At 39.2% G+C, this 27,099-nt stretch overlaps 2 protein-coding genes across 2 annotated transcripts in view; one reads left to right on the top strand and one right to left on the bottom strand.

Moving 5' to 3' along the window:
- The window catches only part of lrtm2a (leucine-rich repeats and transmembrane domains 2a), a 31,674-nt gene extending 30,236 nt beyond the window's left edge, over window positions 1–1,438 (bottom strand). Inside the window, exon 1 of the mRNA XM_063501249.1 lies at window positions 689–1,438. The gene's annotated coding sequence lies outside the window, so the exon portion shown is untranslated. The remainder of the gene's footprint in view (window positions 1–688) is intronic.
- The window catches only part of cacna2d4a (calcium channel, voltage-dependent, alpha 2/delta subunit 4a), a 101,905-nt gene that overhangs the window by 61,401 nt on the left and 13,405 nt on the right, over window positions 1–27,099 (top strand). Inside the window, exon 29 of the mRNA XM_063501250.1 lies at window positions 20,909–20,970. Within this exon, the coding sequence (XP_063357320.1) occupies window positions 20,909–20,970 (62 nt within the window). The remainder of the gene's footprint in view (window positions 1–20,908; window positions 20,971–27,099) is intronic.

The raw sequence follows: 27,099 nt of genomic DNA, 5'->3' as shown, positions 1-27,099 counted from the left end.
TCAGATACTTGTAGCAGTTAGTTTTTACTATATCTGTGGTTGGAGCATTTGGCATATTTACAATGGCTACAGTGTATTTCCCAAAGGCTGTATCTCAATAGATGATTCATCAGGAGCCTCTTTACCAGCAACAGTTTCTATTAATTTATTTTGCAATCATTTCAGAGGGAATATCAGTTTCTTTACTGTTCTCTAACATCATATTATGAGATCTTTAGACCATAATATTTACTGTTCATGCCCACTAAGACATGTTTTATAATATGACAGCCAGATTTACTCCACAGCACTGCAGCACAGCAATAGTTTTTTAAGGTATTTTCACAAAATTTAAAAAAAAAGAAAGAAAATGAAGGAATATCCTGTTATAGTAAGCATGCCATGAATCATAACTCTCATACTTTTCTACTGCCCACCCCTGCAAGCTTTGGCCCAAAACCACATCCTAGGCATTCCTGTCAATGTGTAGTGTGTGTCCAGGAAACAGCCCGAGGGCTGACGTTTACGGCTTCCACCTCCTCACAGCATGCACTTTTGGCCCCTTCTAAAATTCCCATATGTTTCAAGAAAAACACAAATGTAATTTTTTCTTTCTGCAGTGTACTTTGTTTGACATTATAAATATTCAATTCCAGTCAAAAAAAAAAAGAAATGAATGAGTGAGGTGAACACCGTCAACCAGACTTACCTTTTGACCAAATATCTCGGACAGCACGAGCTTTATGGCTTTCTGCAATCAGCCATTCGTCCAAAAATATTATTAAAAAAAAAAAGAAATAAAGCTCAAAAATTTCTGACTGGACAAAAAAATTGAAGAAAAGCTGTCACCACTACAACTAAGATCCATACATTCAAGATCCTGGTCAGATGAATAATGTAAGATTAATCCTTCTTTCTGAATAAAGACAATTCCTCCAGCTTCCCTTCAACCCACCGATAAATTGTGAAGGGACGGATTGTGTAAAAAAAAAAAATGATGGGGATTTTAGAAAAAAAACAGAGGTAAAGAAAGGCTTAGAGGAACAAGAGGAGGTAAGAGAGGCTAAGGTCCTCAGAGGGAGAGGGATGGAGATAGTTAATCCTTTTCTTAGGATCTGTTCCGTATATGAATGATATGTCCAGCGCTGTCCTGTTCGTTGGCTTGCGTGTTGCCGTGTGTCTGAGAGGCGTGAGTATGTGTGAAAAAGAGAGAGACGGTGTGTGTGTGTGTGTGTGTCTGAGAGAGAGAGAGATAGAAAGAGAGGCAACGGCGTTAGGTTGCTGGCGTCATGCGCTACCCCTTCTGTGTCGCTATGTTTGTGATTCCTGCACTCAGCACGCGTCGGAGCGTGTGTGTGTGTTTATCCATGCATGTACACTTGAGGGCTGTCTTTCCGGTGCGCCTTTGTTAGACTGCGTGTGTGTGTGTCTCGATACTCCCACCTCCCCCGTTTTTCTTTACGGTACGTGTGTGCAGCCGTGCATGTGGCAGGAGAATGTACGTGTGTGCGTGTGTGTGTGCCTTGTCAAATATAGTAACATTAGTGTATGCTGCCTCTGTCTGCCTGCAGCTCTCCCACAGTGACAGAGAGAAGAAGAGGGAGGTGGAATACAGAGTGCGTGATAATACGAACGAGTGAAAGCTGAAGGAGAGATAAGGGAAAATACAGAGCAACAGAGTGAGGAGAAACTAGAGAGTGGAGTGGAAGGCATTGGGAGAAATATGAAAGAGGGTGCAAAAAATAAATAAATAAGGAAGCTAGGTAGGAGAAAAGGGAGGCAGAGGACACGTTGGGATGAGGTTGATGGAAGGGGGACGGGAAGAAAGATTTGAGAGAGAAAGCTGTGGCGGTGGAGAGAGGGAGGATGCGAGAGAGAGAGAGAGAGGGAGGGATCAGCTGATTTCAGTAAAGATGAGAATCTCCCTCTGCCACATGGGCTTTTCTCCTCCCCCTAATTTTTTTCCTCCTCACATCTCCCTCTCTCAGCTTTCATTTTCATCCTATTCCCTGTGGCAGCTCTCGTAACGGCTGTGTTTGTGTGTGTGTAAAGGAAATTTGTGCATGTGGCTGTATGAGCACATGCACTGGTGTGTGTGTCCTTGTTTACATCTCACAGACAGAACTGTGATCCTCATGAGATAAAACAGTCCATTTTTAGGTAAATTAGATAGATTAAACTAGATAGGTTTATGCATGCCTGTGCAGTGTTTTGTGAATAATTGTGAGAAGCGTTTTGGTGGAAGATATCATTGACAAGTTTAAGACAGGTGGTAGTAAGACAGTATGTGGTTTGTTAAGCGGGAGTAGGGTATGAACTGGTGGGGCGACTGTGTGTTTGTTTGCACACAGCATATAACTACTTGGCTGCTTCCTTACATAGCTTGAATCATAGCTCTCTCACACACATACACACACACATTGTGCTGTTAATGAGCATGTGAATCGCTTGGCTCAGATTCAGTGTTCAAATGAGAGTCTAGTTGTTTCCATAAGAAACTGAACCAAAATTGCTCATGAGCCAAGCGTCTTTTTCTCTCTCTTTCACTAAAGGGACTGGCATTGTTAACAGAGGGGGGGTTTTCATCCTCTCTTTCTTTTCCACATGCTGGAAGCCACCAATGACTGATTTTTACTGTTTTTATTTGGCAAATATGGCCAAAATAGATATTATACACCAACCAGACCAGACCTCAGAGATGATCCTTAACTTTGACCTTTCCGGGAACAAATGGTCTAAAATTTCATGTTGAAGCTGCACCTGTCTTTGGATATTACCAATAGAGCCCAGCTGATATAGGATTTTTAATACTGATGCTAATACCAATGCAATGATACTGATATTTGGTTATTCAAAAATCTGATATTCCAATATACTGACCAACGCAACATTCGAATAACTTTGCAATGCAAAGGACTTTGGAATATAAAGCTGATACCAAGTGCACGGGGCCACTCTGTGACATTTTTACAGTGTACAGTGTTAGACCTCACTCATACAGGCCTAGAGACCAATTAACAAACCCCTGATAAGCTCCAATTCTGTAATCTCCACCTGGTTGGTGAGTTGTTGCTGGGCATGGCTAGATGAAATTGGCGGGAAAAAAATGCACAAAAAAACTTGTTTTGATTGCTTTAGTCTTTAGCAGATTTCCACAGATTGGTGTTTCATATGTAAGATATTGACTTGAGTGCAAGTAGTCGCCAACTACTCGCCGACTGACAGTGAAAATGAAAAGTGTGACGCAAACCGAAAACAGAGGCTGTTTGCCTTCAAGGTAAAAGTTGCACCCTTTGAAATTCTAGGTCTGTGTGACTGTTGCCTTATGCAGCTCCTCAAAGCATTTTAACATCTTCCAGCTTCTTATGATCTTGTTATTTTACAGCTTCAGTAAAAGGCAAGGCAAGGCAAGGCAAGTTTATTTATATAGCACAATTCAACAACAAGGTGATTCAAAGTGCTTTACAGAGACATTAAAAACAAAAACAAATAAAAAGCACGATTTAAAATTGATTAAGACAAGCAAACAAACAAACAAACAAACAAACAAACAAAACAGTATTTAAAATCAAAAATCAAAACAGTAGATAAAATCAGAACAATAGATAAAATCAGAACAGTAGATAAAGTCAGTAGTTAAAATGTAAGTTTTGAAATTTAAGCTTAAAAGTGTGGATTTGGTGCTTTATTCAAAAGCAGCTGAGAACAGGTGAGTCTTCAACCTGGATTTAAATAAACTGAGTGTTTCAGCTGATCTGAGGCTTTCTGGGAGTTTGTTCCAGATATATGGAGCATAAAAGCTGAATGCAGCTTCTCCGTGTTTGGTTCTGACTCTGGGAACTGATAAAAAACCGGATCCAGATGACCTGAGGGATCTGGAAGGTTCATACTGGGTCAGGAGGTCACTGATGTATTTTGGTCCTAAACCATTCAGAGCTTTATAAACCAGCATCAGAACTTTAAAGTCTATCCTCTGACGGACAGGCAGCCAGTGTAAAGACCTCAGAGCTGGACTGATGTGGTCCACTTTTTTGGTCTTAGTGCAGCAGCATTCCTGATAAGGTCACTGTGCACTTGGCACATAGTTAGCCACTATCTGGTGAACATACTAGATTATTAAGCTGCTAGCATGCCCAACATTTCCCTTAGATGGCAAAGGCCAGAGCAGAATTTAAGGAGGGTGATTTTTTTTATTTTGAAAGGACATCTATCAGGTGGACAGAAAGACTTTTCCAACTGAGTGCAAATGTTTGTACCATTTAAGCTGTAAGTGTAAATACGCATCTATTTGTTAAGAATTTTTCCATGAACAAAATAAACAGTGAAGTCAGTATTCAAATCATTTAAACACTGTTTTGTCAAACCAAGCAAAGAGAAGAAACAGGAACATCATTCTGGTGGTTGGACCAAACAATTGGAAATGGATTTCAAGACATCCAATCTAACTGTGCACCTTCTTTCAGTTTGCACATGTCAGTGTCTGTTGCCAGGCTGAAATATTTACAAAGGCTGGTTAATACATTGGATTGGTCAGCTGCCCAACACACACACACACACACTTACAAGCATAATCTCAACTGAGTTCTCTGGTTTCCTGTCCAAATGTGGGCACTGTACTGGCTTTATGACATGGATGTAGTTACTGGCAGACAGAAATCATTATTTTAGCTGCCAGTAGCTCCGGATAGTGTTGGCTGTAAGGACATGCTCTTCAGCGGTATTAAAAATGATTGGCTAGAATGACAGGAATAGCATGGAGTGTGCAATATGCTGTTGCACAAAACAATTTTATCTCAGCGTTGAGTGATGTTAAAAAATATTTAAAGGTAGAAAGAAATTCTATTTTTGAATGAGCAGTGGTAGCAACTCTTCCTGTGTTTGTCTGCACATTCGTGTGCAATCCCAAAGGAGTAATTAGTCCTCTAATTAGTCCTGCCAATCCCCTCCAGAGTGCAGAGGTCAGCAGCCAGGGTCAGCTGCTTGGCACTGCCAGGTATTTAGTGCCAGGCTCAAGGACACTTTGCCACAGTTGTTATAAAATATAAAAATCATGCTTAAAGCCCAGTGTTAATAATAGAAACTGTGGGGTTTTTTGTTTTGTTTATTTTTCACCGGCAGATGTTTCCCCTCCTGCAGTTTTAAACACCACTCAGAAACCAAGTGAAAGAACACTGAAGGCAATTCAGTTTTGTCAGAGGCATCCATCTGTCGGCTCAAAACCCAAACATTTGCTATCTTGTGCCAGACTTTTGTCTTAGCACCGCCCATTAATTATCATACATTGCTTAGCATCTGAAAGAGGCCTTGCACTTCTGTGGTATTGTCAGAGATGTGAGCTCTTGCAGTGGCACTTGATCTCATGTTCCATTTTTACACTCAAAATTCAGAGTGTTTCAACTCTGACTTTGTTTTTTCATTGACCTTGCGGTTTGCAGCAGATGAAATGACACCTGTCTGTGATGTAACCTGAAAGCAATCCCCAGTGGATGAAAAGGGAAAAAAAACCCTTTCATATCTTACGGCCATCTTTGTTATCAGGTTCTTACTTTTTCTCCAAAGAAGCACAATTGGTGCTGCTTTTTGCATTAAATTCAACTACTGCATGTAAATCACTGACGTGTTTGCCAGCCTCTGTACGGTAACGTGCACCCATCTTGTAGTGAACACAGCTAGCACCCCTGGTATTAAGTAAGCAACACTAGCATTTGGCAAAATCCAATCTCTGATCTAATATCAAGGCTTAATATGTGCTCAATCCTGACAGAACAAGCTCTGGGGCTTCCTTTGTTACTTACAAAATCTGTATGAAAACAAAATCTTTATACTCTGTGTGTAAAAAAGAAAAGTATGGCTGTTGTTTCAGAACCATGGACAGCAGCACTGTTTGCTGTGTTATGATCTGATGAAATGACACAGAGTGCAGTGGAGTAGACTGTTAAATACCCCCCCCCCCCCCCTTTAGTTTCCCAGCTTATTTGATTTTGTTGTTGTTGTTGTTGTTTTTGATAGCAAAAATTGAATTATTGCCAAAAGTTTTATTTACTAAAAAGTCCACAGAGAGAGAGACAGTGGGAAACACTGAGGTGAGAGAGCGAGAGCTATAGCTGTTTCTGTGTGACTCACCTGGCTGATTGTTGCTTGCTTTTAGTTTTGTTTAGTTTCAAGAGGTAGCAGGGGTGTTGAGACTTTTTGTCTCCTTCAACCCGCCAGAGCAGCACAGTCACTTCGTCCCAGACCTCCAGATTTACAAATGAAACTCTTTTCTGAAACGGCAGAAAGAGTCCACTGTGGCTATAATTCTCAATGTTCATGTAAGATATATATATACATATTTAAAAGCAAGTTGAAATAATTCTGATAAATGTTTAATTTAATAAACAACACTGTAGAGAGTGTGATTGCTCCTCCAGCTCAGGTAGTTCATTTAAAATTTTGCACGCTGATTGAGAAGGAAGAGCTTTGTAAAACCAGGTAAGAATGCAAGGCAAGCTTGATTTATTTTGTTTCTCCAAGGGATTTTTTCCTCTTTTTTTTAGGATTGTTTATATGTCTGGCAAAAAAGGCATGCTGGCATTGGGATCCATTTTAAGTGCCAGCATCTCCTGCCAAGGCGACTTTTATGGCCAGTTCTGTTCCATCAATGATGCAGGAAATACGTGTTATGAAAAATGATTACTTGCAACGGTTTGGAGCAGGAAAGTGTATTTTTTGTGTTTTCTGCATGCCTGTTGTGGTGTTGCACAGAAACATTCATTCTCTAGCTGCATGAATATTGTTTTATTTATTATCTTGTAGGCATAATTAAATCCCTGCAGTCCTTGCTGTCTCTTGCCTCCAGTATTGATGATATATGAATTTAAACCCAGTCTGTAGCATTCATTATAAGTTGGAGTATCACCCCCCCTTTTCTTCTTTCGCTCTCTTATGCCAGCTCCCTCTTCCCTCATATCTCTCTCTCTCTCCGTCCCTATCTCCTCGCACTCAGCTACCTCCTCCCATGCTGCGTAATTTACTGTGCTATTGGGTGAGTGTCACTGAAGATGAATTGGCCCTAGCCTTTGTATTAACACCAGGTCTGGCTGGGCACGTTTAGCACTTCTACCACTAGTTCCTGCATAGAGTAACTTCAAGTCTCCATCTGTCTTTTCTTGCACACAGAGAAAAGATTATACATGTTCACGGTTCCATCAGAGTCTGGACTGGTGTCCCTGTTCCCATTCATCAGCTTTTCCTTGTAATCCGTGAATCAGCCTTGTAGTGGCCAGACAGTTTTATGGCTCTTTGGTCAATATGGTCAATGAGGACTGCTCCATAAAAAAATCAATCATGTTTTAATTTGTGACTTGAGACACATTTTCCCAGACAGGCTTTTATTCCAGTTCCTCAGCCTTTTTATTTTTTTAAATTTTTTTTTATAGATACAGTATAGCTTTTATATACGTTTAACAGTTTTTTTCCCCTCATATTGAATTTTTTCTGTTACGCTTATTGTGGTCAACCCTTTAACTAAATTAGGTAAGGTGACAGGCATACTTTACATTCATAGTGACATTAAGGGGTTGATTTAGAGAAAGATAGATGATGCTTCCTTGCAACAGGGTACCTGTTCAGTGGTAACATCATGCTGTGCTATTCCCAAATAACACTTTAATAACATCAGCCGTTTTGTCTTTCTTAACAGGCCACTTTTAAACGGCAGCACCTGACTATTTTTTAATATAATTAGCAATTAAGCTAAAGGATTGCCTTCATCTGGCCGGGACCTTTCTGTGTGAAGTTTCCATGGTCTACCTATGTTTGTGTGGGTTCTCTCTGGGTACTCCAGCTTCCTCCCAAAATTCACAGACATTCAGTTTGTGTGATTAGGTTAATTGGTGATAACATAAATTTAAATAAGAGAATTATTTTTAATATTTGAATGAAAATCTTTTGCAGTCCATCACTGCCTGAAATCTAAAACCCTTGGACATCATCAAATACATCACCAAAAGCACCGCCTTCAGCTGCTGCTTGTTTGTGGGTGTCTTTCTGCATCAGTTTTATCTACAGTAACTGAAGAGCTGCTCTGTTGGGTTGAGATCAGGTGTTTCACTTGGCCACTGAAAAATATCCATTATTGCCACTTGAGAAACTCTTGGCTTGCTTCTCTGGTCAGCTTTGGGTCATTATCAATTTGCATTGTAAAGCACTGTCCAATTAGTATTGGCTAAATTTCAGCCAACAATATAGCCATGTACACCTGAGAATTCATGCTCTTAATTCTCAGCGGTCACATTATCAGTAAATGCTAGCGACCTGGTACCACCCCACCACATTTGCTCATAATTTGACACATACACTTTGGTGGCTGGGGTATGCTTTGGATTATGACCTGTTTCTTTCCTTTTCCTTCATTTTTTCTTCCAATCATTCAGGTACACGTTAATCTTGGTTTCATGCAAAGATTACTTTTTTCAGAGCTGTGCAGACTCTTATAGAGGTTTTCTACTAGTCTAATCTAGCTTTCCTGTTCTTGAGTGTTACTAGTGGTCTGCACCTTCTTGTAACCCCTCTAGGTTTTCTATTCATGAAAGCATTGCTTGATTGTAGACTCTGACAATGATAGACCCAGCCCCTCAAGAGTGATTTGCTTTCTGATTTGCTTTAACTTTGTGAAAGGGATTTTCTTATCCAACGAAAAAATTATGCGAGCATCAACTTTAGTTGTCTTCAGGGTGATTTCAAACCTTTTGCTGTTGCTCAGTTGGTCAGTTCTTTTTAAGACTATACTAGACTGTAGATTATGGCACTCCTAAAGTTTTTGCTGTCTCTCCGACGGCTTTATTTTTTGCTTTTCAGCCAAATAAAACTTCATCTATATAAAGCAAAAATGCAATTTAAACATGCAGAATCGGCCTTTATCTGCTGAATTTGTCATGAAACAATGGAAGAACTTGTTAGTTAATTTTCCAGTTACTTTTAAGCCTCTGAAAAATGGGCAACTATGTACAAAAAGTGGCTGTAGCTCCTGAACGGTCAATGCAGTGCTTTGGTTAAACCGTTTGACTTAAAGCTGAAATTTTGTAAATGACATATTGTCTGTTTAATGTTAAAATCAATTACAGAGGGAAAATTACAGAAATCTGTCACAGTCCATTAATTTATGTATCTAATTGTATTTTTTGTACATGTGTGGACAGTTAGAGTACTTAATGAGAAGCAGTCTGAACTCCATAAGTAGAATCTGTAAGCTGTCTCTTTATTGACTGCTTTTAACAATGAGAACGGTTGAGGTAAATCATTGTAGTCAACATCCTCCAGACGTGGAGATCAATTAAAAGTTATAGGCCAGGGTTGCATTAAACTTACAGCCATATTTATATGTACTGTATGAAATTACAAAACTATAGCAAAACTAAGCAAGCCATGCTGGAGACTAACTGAGACTGAACTGAAAACATAAACTAAAAACAAAATAAAAACAGCTAATGAAAAAATGGAAAACTATTCCGCTCCAGAGCCAGTGTGGAGAAAAAGACTTCCGTGCCTTAACTGTCCTGATTGGCACCCTAGCTTTACATTGTTGTTGGAAGATCTGGCTGTAAGTGAACAGTGTTCGCACTAACATGTGAGGATGACCAAAAACAGGCGCACCACGGTTCTTGACCTCCTCTTTAAAAAAAAAAAAAAAAGCTCAATGTGTGCAACGGCCGTACTGACGTATTTCCATGTAGCATGCTATCTGTCACTGGATAAATTAAGTGGTGCAGTTGATGGATTATGAAGCATTTTCGGCACATACACGTTCTCAGTCGCACAAGCACGCACACTCACATAAAGTTTATCCCCTCGGAGAGTCTCATTAATTTGGCCAAGATGATTTGTTCCGAAAGAGGCTGAATTCATCACAGCCAGACAGATGGTAGAGAGGGATTTCCTAGAGGAGAGCACAAGGGTTAGAGCGAGTGGCGATGGGCATAGAGGAGATGGTGGTGAGGGAAGGAGAACAAGAGGAATGTGGACTTTGGAAAAAAGATGAAACGAAGAGAGCAAGAGAATAACAAAGTGTGAAGCAAGAAGAGAGAAAGATAAGCAATAAGACAGAAAAACAGATATGGGATAAAAGAGAGGGATAGTTGAGAGATGAAGAGGGGAGAGGCCCCATCTGTCTTCTTAGAGAGAGATGGAAACAGACATTAGAGGCAGGAGGCGGAAATCACAAGAGGAAACATGGAAGTAGAAAAAGGAAGGGTTGAAAAAAACATACTCCTTACCAGGGGTAAATTGGTCCAGCTTCCTTGTACACTATCTTGGCCATCCTTTAAGTTTCTTGTATGCAACTTGAAGGACTAAAACCATTCATCTAAAAAAATCTTTCTGAATTTGGTGTTTTCATGATGGCCATGGAAGGTGCTATCTAGTGCTCTGAACCAAAATTTTCAATATCTCAACCCAATATCTCAATTGGCTTGAGATATGATGACAACATCATGGTTCACAGCATTTTTCATATTCATTAAAACCTTGGGACAGCTAGAGGGGACGGAGGCCTTGCCGTCTTAAAAACGACCATTTTGTCATGTTTTGAAGCTGACAATTCAGAAAACTACAGCAAAAGCCCATAACTTGTTACTCATGTGTTTGCTGAACAGAGAGCTGTAATCAGGATGATAGCAGTCCTGGCTTTGTCAAAAGTAGTAATAAATCAGTGTAACAAATATCAGCCTTCTTATTGTTTTGGTTTTATTAAAAAAAATAAAAACTTTACAGATGATGTTTTTCATGCTTTTTTCCTTAATTGCTGTCATATACAAATATACATATATATGTGTACATGTACATGTTAATATGGAGCTTGAAATAATGAGGTCAGCATATGAATAGTAATCCGTGTGAGCCAACAGCTCACTCAAAGCTCAGTCAAAGAGCAGAGAAATCCCTAAAACGCTCATCTCAAGCAGTAAACACACCTGCTGTTCAAACCCTCTGCTTAAAAGGGACTATCCATCAGATGAAAGCTGGCTTAAAGGAAAATGAGGCAAAACTGGGTGGTTTCAGACAGTAGATGAACTAAAAGGGCTTCACCGAGGCTCAGTATAAGGTAAAGAAGCATTATTTGCATTAGAATTGAAGAGTAAAGACATGGAGGTGGAAATGGCCATAATAGGTCCCTTTAAGTTACTGCCATAACTAGTTTAGTCAGGTAATAAAAGAGGGGCCATTACATATGAAAAGACGCACATCCAGTACCAAGGTCTTCTCCTTTCACGTTATAAAAGATTGAGTAGGTAATTGAATTCCAGACTTGATTAATGGCCCAAAATGTCATGACTTTAATTCCTGTTGGATATGTAGCAAAGAAAAAGCACTGTTCTGAACACAAACTACCATGTAAACATACAGACCACAAGAAAGAGCACAGCAGTTCGCCTTCGCTCCTTCTTTCTCTCTCACACATAAACATGTTTTTTCTGAGCCTCTCCTCTATGAATGATTTAGTGAGTGTGCCTCCAACAGGCTCGTTTAAGAAGGCTGTGAAACTAGGTTAACTTAAGGTGGGCTGCTCCAGCTTAGAAGGTCCACACACATATAGCCTGTGTCAACATCATTTATTTCCATTTCTATCAAACTCGGTCCTTCATTTAACACGCTTCTTACCCATCAGCTTTAAGATTTAAGGGTTATGACAGCAGCGCTAGTCAGTTAATCCAATATGTCAATAATTTTCACAAGAATTTGTCCTGTTTTTAATATGTTCAATTCGTGGCTTTGTGTGGGCATTTGTGTGTCTTGTGTGAATAATTCAAAGCTAGTTATCCCACACTGGCACGTGCCAGCGTTCCACTCTTTTGAAAAATTGAAAAAAAACCTGCAATGTCCCCCCTGCCCATGCATGTGACTCTGTTTGCATCCTTGACTTTCAAAAAGTTGACAAAGTAAGAGACACTTTCAGAGAGAAAATGAGAGATTATGGTAAGAGAGAGGAGGAATACAAGGGAGGGAGGTTGAGTCATCATCCTTTCATCCAATCCCCATTCTCTGCCTGTTGCTTTGGTAACATGATGTCAGTGCAGCCTCTAGCAACTCCTCTGAGGTTAGCGAGCATTAGTAGAGAGGTGTGTCTGTGTGTATGTGCATGCATGCGCGTGTTCTTAAGTCTCTCTTGGCAATTGCTGCCACAAAACCAACTGTAACTTAACTGCAAAAAGCTTAAGGGTCATAGGTCAGGTGAAACCGCCAATCAGTAGGTCAAAAGGATGTGTGTCTTTGTTTTAGGTTGTGTATGTGTGTAGTTAAGTGTGTGGGTGTGGGTGCACTTAGCTTTCTTTGTATTTATCAGCCTGAGCCTGTTTTGAATGGTTTTATGAATGGTTTTCTTGGCTGCGTATGTGTGTCTTGTTTGTGTGTTCAGACAGCTAGGATTTCTTTTCATATTGATCATTATAATCAACTATTACTAAACTTTTCTTCTTTCTTTTTTTTACCGCTCAGCAGTCAAGCACAATTTGCTCATTTTTCGTTGCTGGAACAAAGTTTGTTGCCTGGCAACATCACTTTATTGAGCACTCTCCATCAGAAAGCCGTGGTATCTGCCAAGGCTTTGGTGAACATTGCTGCTTTAGGAAAACACAAACAGTAATTTTTGGTCTTTCGGTTGAAAGGTTATTCAGTGTGAAGCGTGTGGAGTGATTTTTATTTTTGTCAGGGTTGTGAAACCTTGAAAAAGTATGTGGGATTGGATATATTAGTCAGATAAAGGATGCCCTCATCCACCTGCAGAAAATATGCTGCAGCTCCCAAACATGGTAAGATCAGGTGTTCTGAGGTCTCTCTTAAACACGACTTTTACAAAGAGTCATTCATCTACTGTATCTACAGACGTAAAATGTATATAGTAGCAGTATTGAGCTCAGTCAACTTTTTTACATAGTTACTGTCTCTCTGTGTACTGGGCCAACAGCCAAAATAACAATTATGGGAGGATAATAGCAGGAGAGAAAACAGATTTTTAGGCTTTTAAGACCCAATCCAGACAGCACAATTTCCAGTAACATTTCAAAATAAAAAGGAATGATGGCCTCCCAGTGTTTTCTCATAGTTTACCTTACTAAGGCCAGTGTTTTGTCTCACTATATCGCATTAGGCCTTCAATGCATGCATGTGTAGTTAATTCAAATACTGACCAAGACTTTTTTTGTATTGAATATGCTGCCCTAAAACATCCTGGTCTTTTTTTAAGGTTTGTTCATCAGCGGCTAATTAGCTAATTATTTCACTCAAATCATCATAAAAATCCCTTTTGGCCTTTCCTTATTTTCATGTTTTATTTCGTATTCATGCACCGTTCCTCTCATTATTGAGTTTTAATGCTGTTTGTCATCTTGAAATGCCTTAGTTTGTGCAAATAGACTAAGCTTAAGCCTATTAATATGCAACAGCAAATGATTAAGGCAAAGGCATAACTTATCACATTTTAAAGTGGATACAAAGAAAAGAGAAGAAAAGGGGCTGAAAAAAACTGAAATGCCTCTCATTCTGTTCCATCTTACTGATGAATGTTTGACATTTGTGGATAAAAACTGTAATTATGTGTTTGTGTGTTTGTGAAGGAGACAGAGGGACGGAGAATACAAATGCCATTTCTAAGTGGGAAGGCTGTAATCTGTGTGCGTGTTTGTGTTGCTTTGCCTTCCTCTTTGTCAGCGTTGGTGTGTGTGTTTGTGTTCGTGCAACAACGATTGTGTTTAAGTGCATGTACAAGACACTACGAAACAGTGAGGCACTAAAGCAAAAGACATGATAAGTCTTTGACATTTGTTCGGATAAACAGTAATCTTATTTTACAAATTCAATTTTAATAAAGCACACTTACTCTTAAGACTTCAAACAAGATAGATAATGTTATGCAGATATTAACAGTTGAACCTAAAGCACGCCCACAAATGGGTTTTGAGGAAGGGGTTTAAATAAGTCATGAACTGGAAGAATTCAAACACAGCAATAAAAACAAGTTCTAATGAGTTCGCTGGGCTTTTCTGGGTGATCAGTCACATGAACTTAGGGTCAGAAATTAACTTTTGCTGGTAGCATAGTGACAACGTGCTTTTTTTTGTACCAGCCAAAATTAATGATTATATTTTTGCATCTTACATTAATTCATTTCATCGGGTTAATGAGATATTTTAAGAATAGAAAAGCAAAGCCCAGAACAAATGTGAAAGCTAAATTATGCTGGTATATTGATCAATGCTGAGACAATTCATGCATTAATAGAAGAAGTATTTATCTAAATAATCTACTGAACTTTTTTGCTACTAAATGTACTTAAGCATCATTCTCTCATTCCTCTGGATACTACAGCTAAATGGTGAGAGGTGACAGTGCTAACTATTGTTTCACCATGCCACAATTCCCCACTAAACCTTCCATTCACCATCAGATGATGTAACTTTATGTCACTTGGTGCACAGCGGACCCTCGCACAATTATATACACAGAAAATACAACTCTCAGTGATCGCTTCTAAATTATGCTAGATGGATGGTGTAAGACCAAAAAAAAGGTCATTGGTGGAATCAGCCTTTAACCCTTTAACCAGAAATGTTAGGTATTAATGGATTACTGTAGGTTATTATTACCAGTACAATAAAAAAATACTAGTTAAATTTAAAGAAACTGCAGAGATCTTTTTTAAGTGCAGCTCCATCTCATGAACCCATATTTTAATCACAATAGAAAACAGAAACTATATCAGATGTTTACAGTGACACATTTTACTGTTTCCTGAAAAATATTTGCTCGTTATTTATTTGATGGTAGCGGCACAGCTCAGAAAAGGGGCAGTGTTTCTCGAGTAGAGATGAGCAGGGGATTACCGCTCTGCAAAAAACTGTGTCTACAAATTGTGAAATAATTTCAGAATATTTTTCCTCAATGAAAACTTGAATAGCTCGCCTTTTATAGTATATAATAGCATTAAAAGATTGTAGGAACTTGGAGACATTTTTGTGCGCAAGGAATAAGGCTAGAACTCAATAGTGAATGCCTGTGATTTTTCTGAGCCTCGGGTGGCACAGCATTAAAATCAGCCATGATTCTGTCATGGAAATCAGTACATGGGCTCAGGAACACTTCTAGAAATCACTGTCTGCGAACACAGTTCAACGTGCCATTCACAAACGCAGGTTAAAGATCTATGCATGCAAAGAAAAAGTATGAAGCAGTGATCTTCTTGCCAAAGCTCATGTAAAATGGATGAGGCAAGGTGTGAAACTGCTCTGTGGTCAGACAAATGAAAACTTGGATGCCATATTCTCTGGACTAAAGAGGACAAGGACCATTTGGTTTGTTGTTAGTGCTCAGTTCAAAACTTTTCTTTTCTGATGACATAGTGTGTATCAGTGTAAATAGAATTGGCAGTTTATACATCTGGAAAGACACCTTCAATGCTGAAAACTATATACAGGTTTTTGAGACAATTGAGACAATGTCCCTTTTCGAGAAAGCCTTGTATATTTCAGCAAGCGAACACTAAACAACATACTGCATCTACAACAGCATGGCTTTGTAGTAGAGGAGTCTGTGAGCTGAACTGAACTGAGCAGTTCAGTCCTTTCACCAACTCAAAACATTTAGCACGTCATGAAATACAAAATAAGACAAAGAAGTCCCAGAACTGAGCAGCTAAAATCCTATATCAGACAAGAATGTGACAGGATTCCTCTCCCACAAGTCCAGCAGCTGTTTTCCTCAGTTCCCAGATGCTTACAGACTGTTGTTAAAAGAAGAGATTTTCTCAGTTTTCTATCTTCTTTTGGGAATAAAATATGGATTTATGAGATTTGTAAATCATTGCATTCTGTTTTTATTTACATCCTATACAGCATCCCAACTTCTGTGGAATTAAGGGGTTGTAGGTCTGAAGACAAACACACCCCATCCTTCTCATCTCTCCTCTCCAATTCTTTTGTAGTCTGTAATCCACAACACAAACACAAATAGACGCAGACACACATGTGAAAGAATGAGACACACACACTGCTGCATGCTCAAGCACAACCATTTGATCTCCCTATTATTAAAAGCCACGCTTGGTTGAAATTAAAAGAGTTTCCAGCTCATAACATTATTAAAAATCAATTCATCCTCTTTCATCTCCTCTGTCTATTCCTTTATCCTTTTCCCACCCTCCCTCTTGTCACTCTTCATCCAGCCATCATTCTCTCAACCTTTGTCACCTGACTCCATTACATCAATTAATGCTTTCCTTTGATTACTTTGTCTATGCCCTGTTGACAACCTTTCAGTGTGTATCTTCTTTGTGCACCCTGCTCTCTGTCTGTCTCAGTCTGCCCACTGTGTGTGCTCACTTTCGTTCTTTTTCTCTTTTCCCCTGCTGTGTGTATTATATCTGGTCACACATCTATTACAAAAATTTCTGTCATTTCTAAGTGTGTGTGTGTGTGTGTGTGTGTGTGTGTGTGTGTGTGTGTGTGTGTGTGTGTGTGTGTGTGTGTGTGTGTGTGTTTCCATGTTTGTGTGAAAGAGAAAAAGAAAAGAATGAAATGACCTCTTCACAAGTGGCCTTATTTTCAGTGTCCACTCTGTGCCTAGAGACTTAGCCAGTGTGGCAGTTTAATTTATCGACTCAGTGTGTGTATGTGTTCTTATATATTTAGCCTGTACTCCAGGGTCTTGCTAAAGGACCCATCAACACTAACTGCTCACTGATCATTTAACACAAGATGACCTCCTGTGCCACCTCAATACAACACACACTCACGCGAACACGTTAAGCAATGTCAAATATGTGAGAGTGGGCAGCTATTAATAGCAGCACGGTTACCACTCTCTGCACGACTTCTCTGGATGGAAAGTGCACAACGCCAAAAGACCTGAGACGCTAGGGTTTGATTTTTACATCTACCATCAGTATTAGACTACCACAAAAAACTTCCTGACAACTGTCACCATTGATTTCTTCACTATTTAGCCAAGACAACAGTCTTTCAGTATCATTAAGAATACAATCGTGTAAAAAAGAAAATTCTTTCACTTTCACAGAACGTATTAAATTTTATCCTTACCTGATCTTAAAATGTAGGAAAATTACAGCCTCAGTTGAACAACACATGACATATTGCACCCTGTTATTATTTATTTAACAAATAAATAAATAATAACCCAAAATGCAGAAGCAGTATGAGAAAAACTAAGTATGGCCTTACTGCGTCAAACTGAATTTATAAGTAAGTAGCGCTCAGGTTTTGCTAATCAAATGGACTTGAATGATAAAAGCACACGTTTTGGCTGGTTGCTGGAGCATTCAGGTGTGTGTTAACAGAATACCAAGAAAGAAAGACACCAGCAATGATCTTAGAGAAGCAATTGTTGGTGCCCATCAATCTGGGAAAGGCTATAAGGCTGTTTCCAAACAATTTAAAGTCCATCATTCTACAGTGAGGAAAATTATTCACAAGTGGAAACCATTGAGTTTTTCCTGGAGTGGACTTCTCAGCAAATTCACCCCAAGGTCAAACAATGTAATAGTCAAGGAAATTGCAAAAAACCCAAGAGGTACATCTTAGAGTCTACAGGCTGCAGTGTGCATATTAAATCTTAAAGTTCATGACAGTACAATTAGAAAAAAACCGAACAAGTTGTTTGGAAATTTGCCAGAAGAAAGCTTCTTCGCTCTGAAAAGTACATGGCAGCATAGGATAAGTTTGCATTGTTGCATTTGAACAAATTGCAACACTTCTGGGGCAAGGTCCTTTGGACAGACAGTACCAAAATGGAGATCCATGACAATAATGCACAGTACCACGTATGATGAAAACCAAACACATTTGGTTTTTATATCAGCACAATCACCTCATACCAACTATGAAGCACGGTGGTGGAGGGGTGATGATTTGGACTTGTTTTGTAATCACAGGACTGGGCACCTTGCAGCCATGAACATGAACTGCTCTGTTTACCAAAATATGATATGCTCAAATGTGACACCAATGTGTATAACAGCTTGTGTTAAATTGCACTGTGCAGCAGGAAAATGATTATACTGAATGAGCATACCAGCAAACTTCCAACATTAAAATGTGATCCAGGCTAGCAAGTCTTCCAGCCAGCCTTTCTGCTGATATGACTGATAGTTTTTGGTTTGTTTTTGAACTGGAAATACATTATTAAAGTCAACCTATGTCCTCAGGCTTCCCTGTGAGCACTTTTCAGGACCAATCTATCCAATTTTCTCCTTTGTCTTAACTTCCATGCCCACTAGAGGGCTTTTTAACACTGTAATGTTAACAACACATGTTGTTTGGGGTCATTCGGTGAAATAACAGATGCTGTCTCAGACTAACATGTGATCAGTGATTACATAATAATACTGATGGATTATAATAAGCTGCTTGCACAAAAAAAACTTTCTGTGTTTTGAATGGGAGGCAACCTTCATTATCTTGTTTTTGTATGTTTATTGTGTGTTTATATGCATCAAATTTACAAAGATCAATCATTTATCTGCATTACAATAAAATTAGTCACATTAGGCAAATAAAAACTTAATTCTAGAACTTTATAAATGTTTCAGAGATAAAATAGAAGGATGGATGTTTGTAAATTCAGGCCTTTTTTCTGGCCTGTTTTCCTTCTTGCTCAGTCTTTTTACCAGTCATTCACAGTTCACCTCCCTCCATCTCTCATGACTCTGTCTCGCCAGTATAATAACCAATTAACTCCAGCTCTTGGTTGCTTAAATTTTTTATTTATTTCTTCATTAATTCATTTCCTGTTTGAAGTGTACTGCGCAGTGATTGGCAGCTTGCGCTAATTGCACCTCACACTTTGTGAGTGTGCAGGATATGCTTCCACACACTCAATCACGCGCGCACACACATTTTCACTTCCATCCATGCAGGGTCATGCATATCCTTGTGTACACAATTGTATGCAAATCAAACACACATCAAGGGTTGAAAACTTGCAAGTTGTGCACACACATTATGAAAAACACAACCATTCCCGCTTACACACAGAAACTCACACACACGGATCAGTGTTGTGATTTTAATTAGATTTAGCCTATCAGCCTCCAACTCAGAAAGGCAAAAGGCAGATTACTGCTGCCCTCTATTATTGCCTTACAACACTTTATCTGAGATTATGGTGGAGGTAGACACTTCAAGGTCACTAGCACCAGCAGGGAGAGGCGATATGAGAATGGACAGTTTCTGGCAGTTTTTCTTCAAAGGAGAAAACACAGCAGATCACACTTACATTAGTCTGTAGATTTTAACACCTATGAATATTTTTTAACTTCCCAGATATTTTTTAAACAGCTCCCCAATCAGCTTAGTATTTTTTTTAAATGTGTACCTGACTGATTACAGGCTGATTACAGCGGGGACTCTGCATCATGCCTGATTTTCAAGAGATTGGAGAAAACCCAGCACATTTCCAGTCACAAAAACGCACACCTGAGGACAGAACACATGGGAGCATTATCCTCATAACATCCTGATCTCGATGAGAACACATAGGTCCTCGGGCATCTGTAATTCATCCTATAATATGCATTTAACAAGCAAAATTGAAAGAAATATGTTCAGTTCGCTGACCACATCTGCCCCTCCAGGTTGAGACATCCACGTGGCAGAGCAGCAGTGCAGCTCGGACAGAAGCTAATTCATCCATGATGCTCACGCTGACTGATTACACAACTCACGCTAATTTCATGCTAATTAAAGTTCTGATGGTAGCGAGGGGAAACAATGGCTACCTGGAAGAGAGACAAATGCGTAAAATGCAGTATTTGGTTTTTGCAGGGCCACAGCTACCACTGAGGACAGCATTTATTTTTTCTTGTCTTTTATAATATTTCCGGGAATGTGGCCTCGAAACAAATAAAACATTTTCTGGGCCACTTTCCCAGAAATATTGATTAATTGATTTTTTGGCATTATTGTTATATGCTGACATGCTATACAATACGCGTACCTACAGTGGCTCTGGAAGGAGGGGTGTGTGTGCAGGCATGTGTGTGTGTTTATCTGTTTTGTGTATTGTGAGCATTGCAAAGGCTTTCCCTAAGTAGCTGTACAGAGCTCGCCGGGAGAAAAACGCTGAGTCTTTGATGCTAATATGAAGTGTCATATCTTCCTTCGCAGAGTGTGTGTGTTTGTTGCATGTGTGTGGGTGTATACAGTATGTGCGCACTGGGGACTTATGCAATTACAGTTCCTTTTTGCATTAACTGAAATGCTGACAGACATACAGCCCTGAGCTGACAGAAGCAATCACTTTGCCGCCGTGTGTGTGTGTAAGTGCGTGAGTGATACGCACTAATTCTAGGTTTAATGTTTTCTGGCTGTGAGTGCTGTGTTGTAGAGAGAGGTCGGAGACACACACGTGTGCGCTCACATAAACATTCACGATGTCTAAGAATAGGAGGTTCACATGGCTCAGAAGGCCATTTAATGTAAAAGGATTTTCATAAGTTGAGCTCTGAAGGCAGAGCTGATCTGTACAGAAGGTCCTCTTTTACTCCTCCAGCCTCAGAGCCGAGAGATGGTCGTCTCTCACTGAGACATTAATCGGCTCATTAATTTTCTTTATTCCTAAGTGCTAGAACTAAAGTTTCCCCTCCCTTTTCCACTAACGGAGCTGTTATTGCTGCTGAAGCAATCACTGCTTACTGAAAATATTATCACAGCACTGCCGTCTTTGAGCATCACTAATACAAGTTATATGTTCCTACTAGCCTCACTTGATATTTTGTTACCGCTACCACTTATACAACTGTTATCAGCCTACTTAATCATAATATTGCTTTTTCCAGCCGTCTTCATATCGGAGAGAAGTGATTGTAGCATTATTTATCCAGTCAGTGTTATATTAGACACTTTATTGCACCTGATTGATGTCTCGCTTTCTATCTCTCTCACAGCCATCGGGGTCCAGATGACTCTGGAGGTGATTGAATCCAGATTTTGGGGCATTGCAGCACAGGTAGGTCCATAGAGTGTATTCATAGAGCAAGATCTCTCCATAAAACCTTTTATAGTCTTTGTAAAAGTGCTGAAAGATGAAGTTACTGAGATTTACTAAAAAAAAATTGAACGTTAGAATAGAGAACAAGACAGTTTTGGACGCACTCTTAAATAAAACTGACTTGTAGCTACATCGCTGACTGTGATTAACTTTATTCTTTAACAGCTGTATTATTCAGTGAAAAACTGTGCTATGAGTTCTTATATAAGTGTGTAGTGTTTGAAAATTAAGCCCTGTAATTACTGTAGTATTGGTCCATTTTTTTCCATATTAGATTTATTATTTCTCTTTGTTTTTTCCCCCAGTAAAAGATTGAAGATGCTTTTAGAAAAAACAGCACATACTTCAGCTTGTAAATAATAACTCCATTCCTCTCCTCCAAACAATATCCCCTACTTTATTTCCTTTGGGTTGAACACTGTGAATATCTTTGCATGCACATTTTTCCATTTCTGGTGCAATCCAAAAGAAGATTTATATTTTGTCAGATTTCAATTTCAATTTTAGCTGAGCGCTGTCATGAAAGCTTTGTTTTACAATGAGATGAAAAGAGCGCAGCAATTTCTGAGTATTTTTACTTATCAGGATTTTGCATCCTAAGCTGCTTTTCCAGTTTGAGAAATGCAGTGAGTGAATATAAACCTGATCAATATTCTGCATGAAACGTGGTTGGTAATGAATACACTGTCTGTTCCAGGAGTTTAACCTGTGATTATAGGTTCATTTTCTGCTCCATTAGTTGGTAATTACAGCATTCAAACTTTGTTTCATCCAAAGCTTAATGTAATGTGTTCTGTATCACTGTTACCAATATTAAAGGAGCGCTAACCCTGCCTTAAACATAGGAGGGGAAGAATAAATGCCATCATTAGAGTTGTTTTCATTGCATATCTTGTGTGCTAAAGAGATTTTTAGAATCAGCACTGGATTGAGTGACGCAGGGACATCCAAGTGTGTTATTTCCTGGGCTAAATCTGGTCAGCTATTCATTGCCTTTATAAAGCATCCCTTTATGTCCAAATTTGTTTGAAAAGTGAAAGGTCGTCTTTTTCAGGCTGTTACAAAGACTTGAATTCATTCATCCACTTTCTTAACCGCTTATCCAACTTAAGGTCGCTGAGGGGCTGGAGCCCGAATGACACTGGGCAAAGCTCCAGTTGGGTGCCAGTCTGGGAGTCATGGGGCTCACACAGACACCAACACAACCAACATTTAACAGTCAACTGCAAACTACACTATTATCCAATACTGAAAATGCATCTTATTTTGTACCTCACGTACCTGTGGTTGTTCCCACAGGGAGCATTAATTTATTTCATTTGCCAGAGGGAGACATTATCAGAACAGTTGATTGATATAGGTCGATTGTTTCAAACTGTCAGCACTTTGCCAGAACTTTGGCTCTGTCCTATCGATTTTCACTGAGTCCTGTCCACAAATGCTTAGCACCTACGATTGTTAGCAAACAAACAGAGCTCTGCTAACATCAGAGATAACCTTTCTTTGTAGTTTCTGCTTGTTTTCTGCATCATACAGTTCAGATGTTCCTCACAGTTTTGTCTGACAGACTTGTTTGTAAAAAAAAAAACCAGCCCTTCTCTGGATAGACCCTGAGCTCCACCTGAGCTGATTGTTCTAGAGAATATGTGCCCCCAACTTAAACAAACACTTTCCCCAGCAATTTCCAGAAGAAAAGTTTACTCTTACATCTTATGTTCACTCTGATTCTCCTTCAGCAGTATGCTGCTGCCATGCTGTTTCCAGGGACAACCAAGTGTATAAAACTTAAGCTTGTACTGTGTTATTTTGGTTAGTCGATCACTTGCTTCCTCGTCAGATTATGTTGAGCATTACTGATATGAATGTTAAAGTACTAGCAGGGCCTCCTCCTGAAGTTGCCTGTGTGGGTGTGTCCTACCATCTCTCCTGCCTTAGGTGCCACCTTTTTCTTTTGTACAGCTGACTCACATCAGCAATTAAAGGTATTTAAGGGCAGAGAAAGGTGAGCTCTGGTGCCAGAGTGCCATGTGAGTGGTTGCAGCTAGTGAGCTGTGTTTAGTGGTTGCTTGCTCCTGCTCGGTGGAGAGGAGTGTGTTTGGTCACTAATCTCTTTTTGACTTACTTTTCAGTTTACTGACCAACGCTTGAGTTTTGGTTTGTTTCTTCAAATGGTGATAACAGCTTAGTTGAGTTATAAATAGAAACCGTAATAAAACTCTTTAATTTAACAATTTTGCCTCTCTGTCTCCTTTTTCCGACCTGGATACTTTTTGTTACTTTCCCTAATCGCCTGGACCCTTTTAGGGCAACGTAACAATGAACTGGTGCATTGTTGCAATTATGTACTCATCCTGATCATGCAGATCACACAATCAAAACATGCTGTTTTCCACATGTTACGGTGGCATAGTGGTGCAATATTAAGAAATGCTTGGTTCAGCAGCGATGTGCTTATGGTTATGCAGAAGAGGTGATGTCCCTTTACTTTTTAACCAAATATCATTAGTGTTTAAATACTAGTTCCACTGCATGGTTAGTATCCTTTTGAGTTCTTCCACACCTTCAGAAAAATATTTTATTTAGAGAGAACCTTTTTTTTTTTATTTGGCCTAACACTTCCTGCAGCAGGTGTTGGATAACTTGGCCCTTGGCCTCATCGTGTCCCACGGCTGTAAATGACAGCAGTTAAAAGAGCATTAAGGCATCTGGCTAGCCATTAAGTGATGGATAGCTTCCATCGCCGAATACAGCAGCACCCAGGTTTGTGAGTGTGTATGTGTGCATGTGTTTCTGTGTCTGTGGTGTCGTGACGGTGGGATTTTGAAGTTTGAAGAAAAGATTATTGTATATCTGTATATGTGCTTATTAATGGTAATGTGTGTGTGTGCTGGGCAGACACCATATGCATGGCCATCTGTGTGTAAGTGCGTTGTTATGTCCATATCCATCAGCTACGAACGCATTAGCATTATGTGCAGCAGAGTTGTTATCCACTAGATTTATGATGCATTTACACAAAGTCATTCCTGTTTACTGTGTGAATACTTGGTACTGTCGTTCCTAAACCTGTATTTTTTCTTTTTTCCTCCTTAGTTTTGCACACATTTCATTTCTTATCAGCAGTGCCCCTTTTCTTACATCCATTCCTTTCTTATCTCCCATGCTGTCTCCTTTCCTCTAACCTCTCTTTTCCCCCTTAGGTAGTTTACATAATCATCTTGTCTTGCTGCCATGTACTAGATCTTTATTTCAGAGAGTTTGTGTCTGTGCGTCTGTGTGTGTATGTGTGTGTGTGTACTTACACTATAGGCTTGTTTTTTCTGTGTATGTTTATGTATGTCCATCCATGCAAATGTGCATGAAATCTTCTCTACAGTCTATTTTAAGGACTCTCCCTGAGGGGTGGAGATACTGTACCTGCTGTAAATCCTAAATGAAAGACTTAATGTCAGCAGGAAAGATAATCAGTCACATGGCAGCTATAACCTATTTATCTATCTAAAAATACTGCTACCAATGGGTTGTCATATTTACCCTCTGTGTTGGGGCACAGACAGTCAGTGTTAAGAGAAACTATATGTAATTTGCATTTTGCTTTTCCCCTCATTTGTACACTTCTTCACCATTAGCTGACTCCGAGAGACATACAGTATATGAAGTAAAGGCAACTAATAGTTGGATTGCCTTAATTACCGATTAAAATTTGCTTTAGCTTTGTGTTTATGAGAAATGATTAAGGCAAGAAACTGTGCACAGTTATCATGTCAGTAGAAGCCACATGAGTGAGGGTCACCCTTTTGTGGCTTATAGTGGGAGCTTGTCTATCTTAAAACCTGATTTATTAGTAAATGAGTTTCATAGTTAGGGAAAAATAAAGCAAGAGCTAAGATCCTTTTGAAGTCTGTCAGGATCATAATAGGAAGCTCCTTTTACAAAATTCTACTGTGCTCATTCCATCCATGGAGTTTAAAAGTTATGTGTGTGTTAGATACAGTGAAAAATGCAAACGCAGGAAACAGAAAGTATAAAAATGAAGGATTAAATATGACTGGTAATATTTGTCTCATTGCTTTGCTCCGCTGACAGATTATAATATCTACAATGATTAAATCTGAAAAACAGACTTTCATAAAAATACATGATATTAAAAAGTACAATGCAAACCCTATAATATAAGGATCCATGTGTCTCTCACAGCCGACTGCTGCTGTATTTTGTCTGACAGAAAGTCATGATTAGTGAGGGGTTCTGAGGCGACAGTAATGGGAATCAAAAGATGATAGATTTTGTGCTATTCACACCTTGGCATCCTATTTATCTCATAGAGAACACTCCTCTGTTTCTCTTCTTCTGTTTTTAACTATGTACTTACATTCTATTTCTGTGTTTGTGATCACACTACTCAATAACCATGAAATTATATGCAGGGGTGCACATAAGTGGTCCGCAGGTGCGCATTCGCTGTCAAAATAAAAGACACGCACCAGATAAGAAGTTGCAACGCGTGTTTGGGTACATAAGATTTTCTGGAGGAGGACAGACATTTGTTTAGAACTCTTAAAGATGTCGAAGAAGCAAGCTCCTTTAAGCAATTACTTTGGTGTTCCTCCACCTCCAAAGAAATGTCAGAAGGAGTCCGAACCGCAAAAGAAGCGCGTATTCTCGGAAAAGTGGTTGCAGGAGGTGAGCTGGCTTCAAGCAAATGATGAATGCACAGAGATTTGGTGCAGAATATGCCGTGAAAAAAAAACAGTGCCTTTTATATGTACGAAAACGCGCGTTGCAACTTCTTATCTGGTGCGCGTCTTTTATTTTGACAGCGAATGCGCACCTGCGGACCACTTATGCGGACACCTATTATAAAAAATGAAATTAATGTAATAAAACAGGACAACATTTTACTGAGAAAAAACGAGAATATATTTTAAATGAATCTGAAAAACATCGTTTAAGATATGGATAATAAAAAAGGACGTTTTTAAAAGGAGATCTGAAAGAGGATACAGAGTTAGCATTCCTCAGATCTTCAGGTTCCACAGCTGAGAGGGCGGGAAGTAAAGTCCCGGTCACTCTTGGTGATGCACCACAAATTAGGAACCATTACTATAGTCCTGCCAGAATATCTCAAGCAGCAGGTGTGCACAGGAGTTATCGCATAAGAGACGTGGACAGGAGCTAGAGCATTTAAGGCTTTAAAAACAAGTAGTAAAATCTCAAAAGCAATTCTAAAACTCACTGGTAGCCAGTGAAGGGCAGTTGGGGTAATGTGGTCACTTCTCTTAGTACCTTAAAAGTCTGGCAGCAGCATTTTAAATCAACTGCAGTCTTCTGATGTTTTGAATTCTGAGATCTGAGTAAAGTGAACTGCAGCAGTCTAGTCTGATAGCGATAAAAGCATGGATGACCTTTTCTGCAGCCTGCAGAAGAAAGAAATTATCTTGTCTTGGCTTGCTGTCTCATTCCAGAACTACACCACTTTTTGTAATCTTAGTAAAACACACACACACACACACACACACACACACACACACACACACACACACACACACACACACACATTTTTGAGCATTATTAGATAAGATACTCAGACTAGACCAAAGAATAGAATAGAATTAGAATAGAATTCAACTTTATTGTCATTGCACATGCACAGGTACAGGGCAACGAAATGCAGTTTGCATCCATCCAGAAGTGCTTTAGCCGTGATATAGATATATTACAATATATATTAGCAATAATATAGATATGTAAGTATATTACAGAAATGGGTCTATTATGGTATGTTATAATGTACACGGTATGAAGTATGTTATGAATATTCTATAACTATAAGTATGTACAGGCTGTAGTGAGTACAAGCTATGTACAGGCTATGAACAGGATATGAATATGAAATAAAAAACTATACAGAAATCTGAGATAGACAGAAATGTGAACTATGCAAGTTATAAACAGTTGTAGGATTAAAGATTATCGTATGTACAGAATGATTATTTACACAGAGCTATACAGTAGTGCAGTTAAGATAAGTGAGATATGTGGATAATTTCTACAGAGGCTATATAAAGTGCTAGTGGTTGTGAGTGG

The sequence above is a fragment of the Pelmatolapia mariae genome, linkage group LG17 (assembly GCF_036321145.2).
Source record: "Pelmatolapia mariae isolate MD_Pm_ZW linkage group LG17, Pm_UMD_F_2, whole genome shotgun sequence".
Taxonomy (NCBI): domain Eukaryota; kingdom Metazoa; phylum Chordata; class Actinopteri; order Cichliformes; family Cichlidae; genus Pelmatolapia; species Pelmatolapia mariae.
Note: the sequence above shows the minus strand (reverse complement) of the source record. Positions and strands in the feature narration are given on the sequence as shown.